General features: G+C 39.9%; 1 protein-coding gene across 1 annotated transcript in view; it reads left to right on the plus strand.

Annotated features, from left to right (window-relative positions):
• The window catches only part of LOC115939002 (retroelement silencing factor 1), a 44,223-nt gene extending 37,380 nt beyond the window's left edge, over positions 1-6,843 (plus strand). Inside the window, exon 8 of the mRNA XM_081821446.1 lies at positions 1,952-6,843. Coding sequence (XP_081677572.1) covers positions 1,952-1,962 — 11 coding nt within the window. The 3' untranslated portion in view covers positions 1,963-6,843. The remainder of the gene's footprint in view (positions 1-1,951) is intronic.
• The last annotated feature ends 5,021 nt before the right edge of the window (positions 6,844-11,864 follow it).

An 11,864-nucleotide genomic window follows, 5' to 3' on the forward strand; every position in this document is an offset into this window, starting at 1 on the left:
TCCACATACCTTACTCCTGTCATGCTGTCTCCCTCCAACTGTGGAGATCCTTCTTACAATCCTCCAATCAATTTCCTGGATGTTCCAAGTGGTCTGAACTCAATACAGCTGTGTTTGAGGAGCAAGGAAAGCCCAGGGGCCGCTACTTCTCTGCCATCTTAACTCCTGATGATTGTTTAAGTTCTTTATATATTTTGGATATTAATCTTTTATCAGATATATCATTTGCAAATACCATCTTCCATTCAATAGGTTGCCTTTTAGTTTTGTTGATGGTTTGCTTTGCTGGGCAAAAGTATTATATTTTGGTGTAGTTCCAATAGTTTATTTTTGCTCTTATTTCATTTGCCTGAGGAGACATATCTAGAAAAATATTGCTAAGGCTGATGTCAAAGAAATTACTGCCTATGTTATATTCTAGAAGTTTTATGGTTTCAGCTCTCACTTTCAGATCTTTAATCCATTTTGAGTTTATTTTTGTGTATGGTATAAGAAAGTGGTCCGGTTTCATTCTTCTGCAGGCAGCTGTCCAGTCTTCTTAGCAGCATTTAATGAAGAGACTGTCTTTTCCCTAAGAATAATTCTTTTTTTTTTTTTTAAGTAGACTTTATGCCCAGCATGGAACCCAATGCGGGGCTTGAAGTCATGATCCTGAGATTAAGACCTGAGCTGAGGTCAAGAGTTGGATGCCTAACCAACTGAACCACCCAGGTGCCCCCTCCCCAAGAATAACTCTTTTATATAGCCTTTGAGTTAGTATACTCCAACATCCTATAGACTGTTCTTCTATGAAAAAATTCTTGGATATGATTAAATGTGAAGCAGAGAGAGAGTGCTGATTCATTCACCTGTGTAGCAGCTACAACCTGGTGTAGTCCAGACAGGGCAAAACCAGCACTAAGTAACTAGCCGAATCTGTGTAGAGATTTTCCTATTTGGTTTGATAGACCTTCAGGAACCTTGTCTGTTGGCTAGTTAAGAGAAGATCACCGGCTACTCCTACTTTGGAATAGAAGCACTTCGATAGTGGCATCGTCCAATAGTTCTGTATCTATAATGTCTAGCACTGTAGCTGCTAGCCACCTGTGTCTATTAAGGAACTGAATTTTAAATTTTATTTAATTTTAATTAATTTAAAGTTAAATAGCTCCATGTGGCTATTTGACCACAGTCCCTTCTTGGATAGTACAGCGTTAACGGAGTGGGTGGCAAATTTCCACAAGTGTATTTCTCTGTCACTGGGATCCCCATAAGCTTGTGCAGGTTATCAGTGGGACCCTGGTAGGGCCTGTCTGAGGCCTTGTCTGAGGTTCCTTGTGGGCTGACTCAGCACATGGCTGCTTTCTGGACTCCGGATTATAATTCTTTCAGCCTCTAGGACATGGACATATAACAATGAATATACCTGCTTGTAGCTTAGACATCTGCCTTCGAACATTTTCCTTTCTTTTATAGAGTGAAATTTGTCATCTTGATACCCTGTAGAACATTGGTCCATTTCTGTGATGATATTATGCTAACTGGACCTGACAGAAAAGAATAAGCATTCTATAAGATTTAATAAAACATGCATGCCAGAGGATGGAAATAAATGTTATAAAAAATTCAAGGACTTCCACATTAATGAGATTTTGGGGATCTTGACTATAGCCTGGCACAAGTCGTACCACCCACTACAAAGAAAGAGGCACAGTGTTTGAAGAACCTCTGTGGGGTTTGTGGGTAACATACACTATATATGGATATGCTGCCCTAAGTAATTTATAATGTAATTCACATAACTCCAGATTTATAGTGGCCTCACGCAAGAGAGGGCCCTATAGCATATGCAGGCTATGGTGCAAGCTGCCCTGCCCCTCAGGCCTGATGGCCCAGAGGGCCAAATGGTACAGGGAATTTCTGTGGTATATGAAGCCTCTCAAAAACCGTTTTTGTTTTTGTTTTTTTTTAGGAGAATCCTAGCATCGTGCCCTGTTTTGCTGACAAGTATTCTCCATTTGAAAAGAAGTTCCTATATCGCTACTTAGGACATAACGACTATGCAGCCTGAACTGTCCATCATGATGGGGTGCTCTCTGATTCACAAAACTATATAACTGGGGTGGGGGGGCTGGGTGGCTCAGTTGGTTAAGCATCTGACTCTTGATTTTAACTCAGGTCATGATCCTCAGGTCCTGGGATCGAGCCCCATGTAAGGCTCTACACTCAGGGGAAATCTGCTGGAGATTCTCTCTCTCTCTGCCCCTCCCCCCCTTGCACATGTGTGCTCACTCTCTCTCTCAAATAAATAAATCTTTAATATATATATATATAATATATATAATTGGATTGGTGCTGCAGCATTTCATTATTAAATGAAAATAGTATATTCGTTAACAATCCAAGCAGATCTTAAGGCATAATTAAAACATATAGTCAAGTCGTCCCAGTGTTCTGTCATACCTGGGGCTTTCTGCTTCTCTGGCTTTCGTCTGTCCACACATTCGACTGCATGAGGAGTGAACAAAAGGAAAGTAAGGTCCTGGTTTATGAATTGGTTTGTACGGTATGTTGACTCCAGCCAGAACTATCCGATAGTCCTATGTAGAGATGATACTAAAAGACAGTGATAAAGCCAGTCTCAGTATGGTCTGCCATAGTGGAAGAACATATGTTTCATAGTTTCAGGAACAGATGAAAATAATTCTTTTAAGCTTTTGAGTTACTTATACTGAAAACCCCACAGCCTTTATAAGAGCAAATTCTTGGGTGTGATTAAATGTGAAGTTGAGACAAAGCACTAGTTCATTCACCTTCATAGCATCTACAGACTGACTAAATAGGCAAAAAAAACCCATTAAATAACTATCAGAACATATATACACAATTCCCTATCTGGTTTGATAAACTATTAAGCAAGAACCAAAGTAACTGAGGAGCCAGTGCATCTGGTTATCAACTTTGGACTTAGGTGGATAGACATTCTGATGTATGAGTCAATATTAATTCATGGACGGTGGCTAATGGGTTGACCTGCTGGTCAGAAACTTAGAACAAGATTGACACATTGGTGTTAAGGAAGTCTGGGGGAAAATCATGTGGAAGACCTCTCAGAATGTGCATGGTATGACAAATCTGCAACCCATATCAGTGCCCATCAGAGGGCATCCACTGCAGAGTAGGCTCTCAGTAATCAGATGGATAGTTTATCCAGTCCTGTGGGTCATTCAACCTCTTTGACCAGCCACCCTGCTGTTTGCTTAATAGGCCCATTTATAAAGTGAGATGGCAACAGGGAAGGAGGCTCTGCATGGACTTCTCACTTCTGCCTCTGCTAGGTACCCGCGTGCTTTGAGTCAGACATGCTGAGTCCCTGACAGAGCACACCATTCTCCAAGGAACTGATGAGCTACTTGGAGGCAGATTGATGCATTGGACATTTTCCATAATGGAGGGAGGAGCAATTTGTCCTCTTGGGCATGGAAACATATTTCAGATATGGCTTAGCTTTCCTGCCCCAAATGCTTCTACCAGCACTAAACAGAAGGCCTTATTCATTGCTATTCATGTTCCATACAAGTCATCTCAGACCAAGGAACATATTTACAGAGAAGGATGGAATGCAGTGGAATTATACTCACAAGATTCACCAACATTACCACAAGCCCCAAGCCAATATCTCGCTTGACAAAATGGTAGAATGGCGTGCTAAAAACTCAGTTACTATATGAATAAAAGAAAATTACCTTACAGGATTGGGGTGCTGTTGTACAGGATGAATAATTGACTTAAATCAGCAGACAGTACATGGTGACATCTCCCTCATAGCCAAATACATGAGCCCAGGAACCAAGGGGTGGAAGTCCAGAATGGTTCTATTCAGTTTTTTCCTTGTTTTTAAAAAATTGAGATGTAATTCACATATACATCTAAAGTGTACAATGCAGTGATTTTTTTAAAGTATATTCACAAAGCGCAACCATCACCACTATCTGATTCCAGAACACTGTCATTATCTCTAAAAAAAGCTGGTACCCTTAGTGGTGTCCCTCAATTTCCCCTCCCCCCGCAGCCCCAGGTAATCACTCATCTATTTTCTGCCTCTGTAGATTTGCCTGTTCTGGGTATTTCTTATGAATGAAATGATATAACATGTGGCCTTTATATATATGTGGCTCCTTTCATTTAGTAAGATGTTTTCAAAGTTCATCCATGTTGTAGAATGTATCAATACTTCATTCCTTTTTATGGCTGAATAATATTCCATTGTATGGCCTTTTACTTTTATTTTATTATTATAATTATTATTTTTAAGTAATCTCTACACCCAAAATGGGGCTTTAACTTACAACCCTGATATCAAGAGTTGCATGCTCCACCAATGAGCCAGCCAAGCACCCCCATGGCCTTTTACCTTTATTTTATTTTTAATTTTAATTTTTTTTCAAATTTTTGTTTAAATTCTAGCTAATTAACGTATAGTGTAATATTGTCTTCAGGAGTAGAATTTAGTGATTTATCACTTACGTATAATACCCAGTACAGTACTCATTATAACCAGTGCCCTCCTTAATACCCATCACTCATTTAGCCCACCCCCCACCTACCTCTCCTCAGCAACCCTCAGTTTGTTCTCTATTGTACAGAGTCTCTTATGGTTTGTTTCCCTCTCTCTTTTTTTTACCCCCTTCCCATATGTTCATCTGTTTTGTTTCTTAAATTCCACATATGAGTGAAATCATATGGTATTTGTCTTTCTCTGACTTAATTTGCTTAGCATAATACACTCTAGCTCCATCCACGTCACTGCAAATGACAAGATTTCATTCCTTTTGATGGCTGATTAATATTACATTGTATGTATATACCATACCTTTATCCATTCATCAGTCAGTGGACATTTGGGCTCTTTCCATAGTTTGGCTCTTGTTGATAGGCCTTTTGTTTTTAAGCATAATAATCCACTTAAGGAAGATTTTCTTCCCAATCTGTAATCATTGGGTTCAGTGGGTTTGAAGGTTCCAATGTCCAGTGAAAGAATATTCCACTAGTGAACACTGACATAGTTCTAGTATTTTGGTAGCTGGTACTCCCTCCTACCATTTTGGGTTCCTCATGCCACTTAAATGCTAAGCAGTGAAAAAGGGGTCACTGGCTGGGTGATTGATCCTGGTTACCAAGGGGAAATTGGGTTGCTGCTGGCTAATGAAGGAAGGCGGTCAGTCCAAGTCTGCAACCCATGGAAATGTGGATGAGGGAACAGATTTAAGAAAAGCAGAGGAGGTTATATTGTCAAGACTTTGTGATTGATGAGGTGTAGGGATTGAGGACAAGGAAGGACTGCTGACTTAGTGGCTCTTTAAGTTTCTGTATCTTTTTTTTTCTATCCATTTTTGTATTAGTTACTAGGAGAAAAGTGACAAAATAACCAACAATAATTATGAAATACTCAAATTCTCTCTGTTTTGTCACTTTTGTTTTCTTTTTTTCTTTAAAGATTTTTATTTATTTGGGAGAGAGAGAGAGCAGGAACTGGGTGGGGGGAGGGGCAGTGGGAGAGGGAGAAGCAGACTCTCTGCTGAGCAGGGAGCCTGATGTGGGGCTCGATCCCAGGACCCCAGAATCATGACCTGAGCTGAAAGCAGAAGCTTAACCAGCTGAGCCACCCAGGCACCCATCACTTTTGTTTTCATGTAACAGTCTGTTTTGAGACTGTTATTAGGTGCATATATGTTTGTATTGTTATGTCTTCTTGATGAATTGATTCTTTTTGTTGTGAACTATATCTCTATCTCTGCTAATATTCCTCATCCTTAAGTCTACTTATCTGATATACACAGCCACTCCAGCTTTCTTATGACTAGCGTTTGCATGGTGTAACTTTTTACACTTTTTTAACTTATTTGAGTCTTCATTATTTAAAGACTTTCTAGCATATGAACAACATACAGCAGCATATATATTTAATATTACTTTTGTTCTTCATATATTGAGATAGTAATCCTTTGCCATACTTGCTGCAGTTATTTTTCTGAACTATATTTCATTGATCTCTTGTATTAGTGAATTTTTTAAAAAGTTTTAAGTAATCTCTACATACCCTATGTGGGGTTCAAATTTATGACCCCAAAATCAAGAGTCTCATGCTCTTCCTGCTGAGCCAACGAGGTGCCCCTTAGTGGATTTTAAAAGGAGAATTCTTTAAAGGAAAAGTGGAAATTGAGACTACCTGACTAATTCTTTCTTCCAGTATAATCTTGCCCAGGAATATAAAACTGTAAAGAATATGTAACTTCACTATTTACCTTAGGATATGCTTGCCAGTCAGTGTATCTGGGAAGATCATCTGTAGGAACAGCTCTCCTATTAAGATAACCCCTTGCTCACCTGGAAAAGAGCTTGCTTCTCTGACAACAGTTTGCTATCAAAAATTACTTTAAAATCCTCACTTTGCTGTCATAAACTTCTCCCAGTTCCAACCAGGTCTGCACCTGGAAGGACCTTCTTTAAACCACTAGAATCTAGACCTTCAAAGCCTTAATCTGTAACCCTTCCTTAATCCACCCACCTCCCCTCCTGAGTCACAATTGAGTCAAGGTGGCACTACCCTCTGCTGCAGTAAATTTAATAAACCCAACTTTGAGTAGATTTCTCTGGTGGTCTGATGGGAAGTTGACAAAATTTTGAAAACAAAATGGGCATTTTTGTACAATTTGTAGGCAAATAAAATTCTCTGTCAAACACTGAATTTTATGATCCAATCCTACTTCATTTTTTCTTACTGCTCACGTATCTAAACCAGATTAAAATGACAATACTTGTTTGGAGCCAACCAAAATAATAAAAATCTATGAACATTGTTAAGATCAGAGTTTTATTTTGCCAAATAATTATTAGTAGGCTGTCAATATAAAGCATAAATATTAGTAATCAAGGTTAAGACTGTATCTTTTCAATGAAGAAGTTACACAGTTACTTTTACCTCTGCTTTTGCATCTACAGTATTCCTAGTTCCTTTAGCTGAATGTGGTCATTTATGGAAAACAGACTATGTTTGGGTTTGTTACACTTTGAATCTCAGAGCAATGTCTTTAGAGTACCAATCTTGCCAGCCCTCTGCGTAAGATCTTCATTGACCTGGCATTGCTCCGAAGGTAATTTCAACGTCCTTCATACAGGGAAAAGGCACTGCATCCTCTGGCTCTTGCCTACCTGTCAATTTTCAGGTCTCAGCAGTTCGATCTCTCTCACTGTTTCCCAACACCCAAGCTTCCCTCCTTTCTTAGAACTGCCCAGGTGCCTCTGACATTGAAGGCCTTCACATTTGCAGTTCTGTTTCCTGGAACATTCTCCTTCTCTTCAGGGTTTCTTTCTCCTCCTCTAAGTCTAATCCTTTAGCTTTCAGCTTAGATAGCACTTCCTAGGACTCATCCCCAGGCACCCCAGTCTAGATTAAGTCTTCCTTTCATAGTTTTCTTTGCACTCTGCCTTTTCCTTCCTGGCACAAACCTCAGTTGTAAATACATAATTATTTGCATACTTTTTCCATGTTGTCTCTCCCACTGGGCTCTAAGTTCTCTGAGGCACTTTCTTTACTGCACAGCACAGTGCCTTTCTCCATAGATATTTGTAGAACAGATGAATCAATTTTTAAAACTCACTTTTCTTCATCATTGTCCTCTCAATATAAGAAAGTATGCTAAGTAAAATAACATTTTTTTTGCTAAGTTTTAGACAAATTAGTTTCAGTTACAGCTTAGTTATGACTATATCTAGGTGGACTGACTTGAAGGAGTTCCACTTTTCTGGACCTTTCATATAAGATCAAATTCCGAAAGCCCCTTTGAGTGAGGAGATTCTTGGGTGGCTTCTTGCTTTCTTAGCTTATCACTTCTGATGAACTGCTCCCCTAACCCATGTCCTCTAGTCCCTGCATGCCTGTTCATGATAAGAGAGTCCCCGTATTTCATCAGTTAGCAACTTCATGAAACGAGGGAGGCTTATCAGTCTCAGCATGCTGGTGCTAGGACTCCCAGAAGTAGGAAAAAACCAACCAAGATTGAAGTTTCTGCAACATCTGGAAATATAAGTTCTTATTCTTCAATTCTTCAACTATTAAAAAAAAAGTAGTTGTGGGGTTTTTAAATCCCCTAATTCTAAAGAGATTAAGTCTATAGGAGAAAATTGGGATAATTCAAAAGAAATTTAAAATGACCCCAAATCCCACTATCTATAGGTGACAATGATTAATTCTTAGGTTATTTCAAATAGCTTGTGTTTAGGGCCACTTTCAGAGCCCTAAGAGCTGTTTTGGGTTCAGAGAACAGCTATATAAGTTAACTTCACTCCAGTCTCAATGGCTTTTTTGTAGCTCTTTGAATGTTTGAAATACTGTACCCCAGGGCCTTTGTACTCACTGTTCTTTCTGGCTGGAACAGTATCTGCTCAGATAGCTACATGGTGCACTTCCCCCGACCCCCTTTATACAGGCACTCCCAAATGTCACTGTGATAGTTAAAATTTATGTGTCAGTTGGACTCGATCATGGAATGCCCAGATATCTGGTTAAACATTGTTTTTGGTCATGTCTGTGAAGGTGTTTCCAGGAGAGATTAGCATTCGAATTGGTAAACTGAGTAAAGTGGTTTGCCCTCCTCAATGTAGGTAGGTAGTATCCAGTCTGTTGAGAACTGCTCCCAGTTCTCAGGCCTTCAGAGTTGGAATGGACTCTCCCATTGGCTGTTGGCTCTCGGGCTTTTGAACTATACCACCAGCTTTTGTGCATCTGCAGATTATAGATGTCAGATCTTGGGATTCCTCAAGCTCCATAATCACAAGAGCTAATATCTTATAATAAATCTCTCCCTCATTCTCTCTTTTCCTATCTACCTAGCTAGCTAGCTATATTGCTTCTGTTTCTCTGGAGAACCCTAATACTATCACTTTTCAGAGACACCTTCCCAGGCCACACTATCCAAACTACACCCTCATCCTTGGGGCTGATTTATTTTTCCTCTTAGTATCTATCACAGTATTTTATTATATAATATGTTTATTAGTTTATTATTTCTCTCTCTGCTAGAATTTAAATCTCTGACAACAGGACTTTGCTTTGTTTCTCGGTGCCTATTTTTATTTATTTAACAAAATGTATATACCATTCCCTATGTGCTAGGCACTACCCATAAGTGTTTTAAAAATATGAACTCATTTTGTCCTCATAATAATATTCTGCGGTAGGTACTATTTATTGTCTTCCTTTTATAGATGAAGAAATGGAAGCACAGAGTAGTGAAGTACATTGTCTAAGGTTACACAACTAGTCAGTGGCAGAACTGGGATTTGGACTCAATAAGTCTGATTCCAGAGTCTACTTTTGACCATGATTCTGCTGCATAGAATAGTGCCAGGCATTGTAGTAGGTGCTCAATAGATGCTATTTGGATAAAAAGTGTTTTCCTATGATCTTTCTTTGCCCAGGTTTGAGCTAGTATTTTTAAGATCTTTTTTTTTATTTTTATTTTATTTTATTTTTTTTATTCTTATGTTAATCCCCATACATTACATCATTAGTTCTAGATGAAGTGTTCCACGATTCATTGTTTGTGCATAACACCTAAGATCTTTTTTTTCTTTTGCCAGAGAGAGAGAGAAAGAGAGCATAAGCAGGGGGAGCAGCAGGCAGAGGGAGAAGCAGGCTCCCCGCTGAGTAAGGAGCCCAATGCGGGGCTCGATCCCGGGACCCTGGATCATGACCTGAGCCAAAGGCAGACGCTTAACCGACTGAGCCACCCGGGTGTCCCATCCATTTAATTTTTCTTTGGTGGAAAGCAGATATTGTATATTATTACAGAACAATGTAGTTTTTAATGGCATTCTGTTTTATTTTTTTAAAGATTTTATTTATTTATTTGACAGAGAGAGACAGCGAGAGAGGGAACACAAGCAAGGGGAGTGGGAGAGGGAGAAGCAGGCTTCCCGCTGAGCAGGGAGCCCAATGCGGGGCTCTATCCCAGGACCCTGGGACCATGACCTGAGCCGAAGGCAGACGCTTAACCGACTGAGCCACCCAGGCATTGCTCGAGCTAGTATTTTATTTCAAGGCAAAAACTGCATCTTTGAATTCTGTATCCCAGGGCCTACATTATCTATCTCAGATAGTCACAACCTGACCATCAGACTGGTTGGAAGGTCAAGATGAAGTCACTGCTCTCTGACCCCAAATCCCTATGTATTCTTTGACTCCTACTAAAGTTTGGGATCACAGACCATTCATTGGTGGCATCTTTCTAGTGTATAAATCAGATCAAAAGATTTAAAAAAAAAAGTTTAAATTTTTTTTCCTGAAGGTAAATAAATGTAAAATGAAAACAAGCAGGAGTGAATGTTGGCACAAAACGCAAATTGACACAACAATTTAAGTTAAAACTGGAGCACGTAAGACAACGTTTTGCCTGGGGCGCACCCCATTAGCAGTACTCCCACCAGTTAAGAGAAGCCCATTCACTCTCCTAGAAGTAAGTCCCTAAGGAGAAGCTACTTCACTGGGAATGCTGGAAGGTGGAGGACCTACAGAGGATGGGCAGAAAGGAAGCAAGAAAGAGTAAATAACCTGAGCCACAAAACCACCTGTTTGGGCTGTTACACTTCACAGTGTGAGTCTTAGCTTGTTCCTGCTTCCATAGTAGTGGCAATGGAGAGGACCATGTAAACACTTGACCAAATGGTTGCCCCGTTGTGGATGATTTCACACTTCTGGAAAGTGAAAAACACATGACTGTTTCCTTTCCCTATCCTGCCCTATTCCCTTCTTTAATTTTCTGCCAAATCAATGGGAATCTTTTGCTAGAGAGCTGTGCTCACTTTATAGCTTGATTTTGTTTACCCTGAGGCCAAGGACAATTCCATCTATGTTTAAAGAGGCAGAGGGCGCCTGGGTGGCTCAGTTGGTTAAGCGACTGCCTTCGGCTCAGGTCATGATCCTGGAGTCCCGGGATCGAGTCCCGCATCGGGCTCCCTGCGCGGCGGGGAGTCTGCTTCTCCCTCTGCCCCTCCCCCCTCTCATGTACTCGCGCTCTCTCTCATTCTCTCTCTCTCAAATAAATAAATAAAAAATCTTTAAAAAAAAAAATAAAAAAAAATAAAGAGGCAGAAGATAGGAAAGAAAATGTAAGTGACCCCTTGTCCTTGAGCCTGGCATGAAGTCTAGGCAGTGGAGCAAAATTCAGGATTAAGGGCCTTCAGGAGGGTGGCATTAATAATTAGTTTATTCAAATTACTAAATGCTAAAGCCAACAACATTTTAAAATTTTAGTTAGATAACTACCTGCTCTTTCCATCTTGCAAATGTTTTAGAGAGGTGTTGAAGAAGAACCCTACTGGCACAAACCAAGACTCTTCTTGATTTAATTGCATGAAGTTGAAGAAAATTGAAAGATATTTCTCACAATGTGATTTCTTGCTTTTTTCCCCCTCATATTTATACCCCTATTTTGTGAAACATTCCATTGTACAATAAGATTGTAGCAAGCTAGTATTATAATCCTAACTTCTAGATGAGGACTCTTGAGATGAAGAGGGTTTGTCCAAAAAACACATGGATGACAAATGGTGGAAGCAGAACATAAACCCAGGCATCAGGACAAACACTGCCCTACTCTGCTACGTGTTCATCAACTGGTGAATAGACAAAACAGAACAGACTGTGGTAAATTTGTACTATGGAATGTTACTCAGCAGTAAAAAGAAATGAACTGCTCATATGACCTGAAACTACCTTGAAAACATTATGCTTTGGGGCGCCTGGGTGGCTCAGTTGGTTAAATGTCTGCCTTCAGCTGGGGTATTGATCCCGGGGTCTTGGGATCAAGCCCTCCTTCAGGCTC

This window comes from Leptonychotes weddellii, chromosome 5 (genome assembly GCF_054177405.1).
Source record: "Leptonychotes weddellii isolate Sample4059 chromosome 5, ASM5417740v2, whole genome shotgun sequence".
NCBI classification, from domain to species: domain Eukaryota; kingdom Metazoa; phylum Chordata; class Mammalia; order Carnivora; family Phocidae; genus Leptonychotes; species Leptonychotes weddellii.